Source organism: Culex pipiens, chromosome 1, assembly GCF_016801865.2.
Source record: "Culex pipiens pallens isolate TS chromosome 1, TS_CPP_V2, whole genome shotgun sequence".
NCBI lineage: Eukaryota > Metazoa > Arthropoda > Insecta > Diptera > Culicidae > Culex > Culex pipiens.
In genome coordinates, this window is record NC_068937.1 from 79820310 (window position 1) to 79826233 (window position 5924).

Below are 5924 nucleotides of genomic sequence, written 5' to 3' on the forward strand. Positions count from 1 at the left end.
AGGTAGGGGAACAGCATCTAATTCCAGAATTCATTTCCAGCGTTTTTAACTGAAATCGAATGATACACCCAAGTAACCAAACAGCACTAAATCATGTCACTGTACACTAACAGCGCTTTAACAGCTGCGAGCAAAAGCTAAACAGTTTTCATATCTGCACTAACAGCGCTTTTGCAGCAGATTTACAACCGAATTTGGACTTTATATTTCTGATTTCCAGCTGGGCCCCTACTGTTCTTGTTCCAACCCTGCAAAATGTCAAAAAAATTGGAGAGGCAAAAATGTTGTTGTCTCTCTCTCGCTCTCTCTCTCTTCTGCTTCTCTCAATTCTATTTTCGGGTTGTTTACTACTTTGCCGACTCAGCTGACTGGGTGGGGAAGTTGAATTATTTGCTTGAATTTGCGATGTTGACGATTTGATGCTGGATGTTGATGTGGTCCTGATGATTCCTGTGACTGTGTCCTCACGGCTAAATGAGGAATGGATTTCATAGATTGATTTATAGCCGAGCTCCTGTGGTCTAATGGTTACAGGTTTCGCTTTATGAGCGGAAGGTCGTGGTTTCAAACCCACATGGCTCGGCACACCTTTCCCCTGTACTCTTCACATGTATAAGGACCAACTGTTCTCTGTATAATTGCCCTACAGAGCTCCACGGCCCGATCGCAAAAAGTGCTTTGAAGGGACGAGTTTTTCAGAAACCAGAACTTAAGGGCTAGCTGGGTATAAGTAAACGTAAAATGTGCACTTCGGTTCTAGCCGAGGTTCTAGCTATACATTTGGACAGTACAGAGTGGAAAAGGCAGAGCCAAAGAGGATTGAAAAAACATTCAAACCTCTTCGGCGGCGAAGTTACGGCAGTGGATCGCTCGACACACTCGCTCAACAATAGCGTGTGTGCGTGTCCCATCTAAGCATAAGCATAAGCATAAGCATAGGTGCCCACCCGCAGTTGCTACTCCGTTATTGACCAGGACCTCCTGAAGTTACATCCACGAGCCGTGGAAGATAAGTGGGTGCTATCTTTCCTCGCTTCGCAACTTCTCAAAGGCCCCTATCATGCTGATCAATACCGGCGCCGGCCACGACCAGTGGTAGGGTCACGGGGAAGTGGATGGGAATGTTAGTCCGATACTTGAGTGATAGAGACCGCCCAATCGACTGCTTCTCCGACAAAGTATCACATGAGTTTTGAGGGGGTTAGTAGATGGGTATGAGGTCAGGATTCACGAGTGGCAGTGATGTGACCATGAGCATTTTGTTTATCGGTTGAAATTTTTAAATCTTAGGCAGCCGGCTGCGGAAAGATAGATAATTGATTATTTAAAATGGTTTATTTTTATCGAACGCGTGCCAGCCGAGCATTAGTGCTATGGGCTGGACTTATCAGTATAATTTTACTGTTTTTACAATTTAGATAACGCGAGCAAATTTCAAAAATAGTAAATAAATGACGCTTTACTCTTCATATAATCGATAGTTTGATGAGTAATTACTAAAACTGAAAGCTGGAATAAATCATTTACGACGAAAATTATCGCGAAAAATCCGGACTGTGCGTCCCAAGAAGCACTGCACTTATGAAGGCATTATTCAATTATTATGACCAATCACCCCATGCACACAAACAGCGACACAAAAGAGACGAAAATTATCGCGAAAAAACAAGACTGCGCGTCCCAAGAAGCACTGCACTTATGAAGGCATTATTCAATTATTATGACCAATCACCCCATGCACACAAACAGCGACACAAAAGAGACGAAAATTATCGCGAAAAAACAAGACTGCGCGTCCCAAGAAGCACTGCACTTATGAAGGCATTATTCAATTATTATGACCAATCACCCCATGCACACAAACAGCGACACAAAAGAGACGAAAATTATCGCGAAAAAACAAGACTGCGCGTCCCAAGAAGCACTGCACTTATGAAGGCATTATTCAATTATTATGACCAATCACCCCATGCACACAAACAGCGACACAAAAGAGACGAAAATTATCGCGAAAAAACAAGACTGCGCGTCCCAAGAAGCAATGCACTTATCCGTGTGTGCGTGTCCCATCTGCCTAATAACAGAAGAAGCCTTTGTGATTCTATAAATAGAATTGCAAGTCCGCAATAGATCTAATTCCTGGTCGCAGTGGATAGTGGCATCAAACAAAAAATAGATTGATTTCAGAGCTATAAAACTGTTTCGTTGTTAAATGTTCGACTTCGATATTGGTTTATCTAAAATGTAAACATCTATTCCACTTAGCCACTAGAATATTCGGATTATATCAAGGAAAAAAAACACTTTTATGGCGGATTTGAATAATTTATTTCACAGCCTCCAGAATATGCATGCAAAAGAGTTTAGGGAAATTCCTTTTGTAGTTCCATTTTGTTGTAATCCAATCGTCACTTTTTGTCACTATCCACAAACTAACTGGGCAATGTCAGCTCCTTTGACGAAATGCAAACTCTGCTCTCCTCTTGGAGTAAATTTCCGTGAATCGAATCGTCGGCTCGCGCAGGCCTCCGGAATGGTAGAAGTTGTCACCTAGAAGTTGTGTTCATCCTGAAAAAAATGTTTTCTTTAATTAAAATATATCTTAAATTAGAGCAGTTAAGCTTACCAACATGGTGAAACCAGCTAGCAATGTCTTCACTCAAGGATATTCCTCCAAGCTGTCTGATTTTTGCTCCTAGCTCGATTTATTTTGGTTCAACGGATGAAAGAGTAGGAAATATATTTGGTTTTATGTCATTGTGCTTTCTCTTTCGCTCTTACATGAAAAAACATCGTGTTGTCAGTTTGATGAAATACAGTAGTTGTTCGGTAACTGGGCGCTGTTTAACTGGGCTGCTTTTTAACTGGGCGCTCGATAACTGGGCCGTAGCCCAGTTAAAAAGCAGACAAACGTCAAAAAACCAAAACAAACCGAAATGACCGAGGGGTTAATGGATGCAAAAATCATTTTCAATAAATACAATTTTTTTTTCAAATATTTATTCGATTTCAAGTCAGAATTGAAGAAATATGAAAATTAAGCATTGTAAATAAATTTGAGTAACGTTTATTATAATATTTCATCAGGAAAATATTATGCATTGGTGGTCCCCTCGTAATTTTTTGTTCAGCCCAGTTAGCGAGCAGCATTCGGTGACTGGGCTACGTTCTCAGCCCAGTTACCGAACAAATACTGTATTGTGTTGCAGTGTTGCCAGTGGCAGCATCAAATGAGCTCTATTTCAGCTTCATTTAGAGCATTCGTTTTAGAGCTGATTTGTATTGAGTTTAGCTGTTTTATGACTAATTTGCTTTTCAATGCTGTTTAGCAGCCAATTTATGATTTCTTTTAGTGCTGGGTGGTTACTTGGGCATAGCTCAATAAGAAGTGAACAAGCAAGTTTCTATCAAAAGTTTTGCAACATTTGTTGTTTAAATGAAAATGAGCAAATTGGACGAAACTAGAAGCGAGGACTTAACCTGCCAAACATACGAGAATTTCCCCTATTAGCCATTTAAATAAATATTTGCATAAAATTATAAAAATATAAATTAAAATAATCATCTCGCAGAGCACCAGGTAGCAGTTATTGATCAGCCCGCCTGTGTGCTTCTAGCAGATGCGGCGAATGAAGCTGATGTAGGTAATTTCGAAAACACAAAATTTTAAAATTCGATATCTCTGGAACGAAACATATTCATTTCTGTCGATAAGTGATTCTTATGTAAAACTGGCCGGGGAACACGATGGTGAGGTCAAATAAAAAAAATAATTGCGCAATACAGGTAGATAAAATAAATTAATCAACATTTTGATCACGGAAATGGATTCTACGTCCAATTTCCTTCAAAATTGAGCCTAAGACCGACCTTCTAAGATTTGTGGTTCCTGAGATATCGCCGTTTGAAACTAGTAGGTTTGGTCAAAAATCGCCAAAAGGTCGATTTTTTGTTGGAGGTACAAAAATGGAGGGGGTGGTCCGATTTGGATGAAATTCGGGATTCTTGCATGTTTTGATAGTATCAACAGCTCTGCCAAATTTGAGCAGTGTTATGATGGCAACACTGGCCATGCGTGGGTAATGGATGAGGAGAATAGAGGGAGTTGAAGTTTAGCGTGTAACGGAACGGAAGAGAATAAACACGTACAGTTGGAAACCGCGATTAAATTCAATTCTTTATTTAGTAAATTCGATTACACTCAAACCCCGATGGTTTGACACCAACTGTTGTCAAACGAACGGGGTCACGTTTTAGTTTGACACCCCTTTTACACGGAGTTCACATACACTACTAAACGTTTGTTTTGATAATGTGCGTGAGCGCCGTGTAAAAAGTGACAGTTCGTCACTTTTTAGTTTGACTTTGACCAACCAACGGGGTACAAACTAAAAAAGTGTCAAACGAAAAAGTGACCAACCACCGGGGGTTGAGTGTACAACATTTGGCGATCGAGGATGGGATTACAAGAGTAAACGTTTAAATTCGTTGTTGAATTAAATTTGGTCGGAAATTCGCGAAAGAAGAAGTTTCAAAGGGAAACGCAGTTTGGAGCAGTTGAAAGAGACGCCGACGCCATATTGTTTGGAAAACAAAAGAGAAAATGAACCCGATTGGAGGAGGAATGGTCAAGGGTGAAGGAGGCTCTCAAGACCGGCCGCTGGAATGAAGAAGTGAAGAAGTTTGCGCCGTTCAAAGAAGAGCTCTATTGCTGCAAGGAAATCCTGCTTCGAGGTGAACGCCTCGTAATCCCCCAGAGCCTTCAAAAGCGCACATTGGCGCTTGCCCACATTGGACACCCGGGGATAGAACGATCCAAGCAACGACTTCGCTCCAAAGTGTGGTGGCCAGAGATCGACAAGGACGTGGAGCAGGCGGTTCGAAAGTGTTTGGATTGCCAGATTGTGGGGAGAATGGCACCACCAGAACCGATGGCCGTACGACAGCTTCCATCTGGTCCATGGGAGTTCCTGAGCATGGACATGCTGGGCCCGCTGCCGACCGGTGAGTCGCTGTTAGTAATTATCGATTGCTACAGTCGGTTCCGTATCATCGAAGTGTTGAAGCAGACCACATCGGCTGACATCATCGGCAAGCTGAGGCCGTTGTTCATGAGGATGGGAATCCCGTCCGTCCTGATGAACGACAACGCACGAAACTTCACGAGCAACGAGATGGAAGACTTCTGCAACTCGCTCGGGATCAGACAACGACGTACCACGCCCTACTGGCCGCAGGCTAACGAGGAGACCGAACGCCAGAACAGATCGATACTCAAGATCCTGAAGATTGCCGAGCTGAACAAATCGAACTGGAAGAAGGACCTGGAGGAGTTCAACTATGCCTACGCCTTGACTCCTCATCCAGCAACAGGACGTTCACCTGCAGAGCTGGCATTTGGTCGGCAGTTTCGAGACTGGATTCCACAATTGTCTGGTCTCGGAAGTCACGAAGAGGAGGTGGAAGACAAGGATAAGAGCTACAAATATCGTGCCAAGTGCCAAGTGGATGCTACTAGAGGAGCAAGAGAGTCGTCTATCGAGCTGGGAGATCAAGTCCTGATGAAAAACATGAACCCGACCAACAAACTGTCTGCTCCGTTTCTACCCCAACCAGCAAAAGTGATCAGCAAGCAGGGAAACTCGGTCGTCGTGGAGACCCCCGAGGGCGTGAAGTACCGGCGAAATTCGTCGCATTTGAAGAAGGTGAACACTCCTGACGTGGAGACCGAGGACGAGGACTTGCAGTGGGCGACGCCAACACAAGGTGAGGAGATTCCCGAGAAGCAGCCGGATGCAGAAACGAGCCGAGGCCAAACATCGACGACTTCGACAAGGTCTGGCCGCCAAATCAAGCGTCCACTACGGTTCCAGGACTTCATCGTGGATGTCGGTACTGGAGGAGAGCAAGGAACCAAGATGTGA

The 5924-nt window shown here is 43.3% G+C and overlaps 1 protein-coding gene across 1 annotated transcript; it reads left to right on the forward strand.

The window, feature by feature from the left end:
• The first annotated feature begins 4913 nt into the window (after positions 1-4913).
• Positions 4914-5924, forward strand: LOC120429559 (uncharacterized protein K02A2.6-like). Its single transcript, XM_039594612.1, has one exon. The coding sequence runs from the start codon at positions 4914-4916 to the stop codon at positions 5922-5924; it is 1011 nt and encodes a 336-aa protein (XP_039450546.1).

What these genes read in the sequence shown, in the direction of transcription:
- LOC120429559 (XM_039594612.1), top strand. Translation starts at nt 4,914, where the DNA reads ATGGCACCACCAGAACCGATGGCCGTACGACAGCTTCCATCTGGTCCA.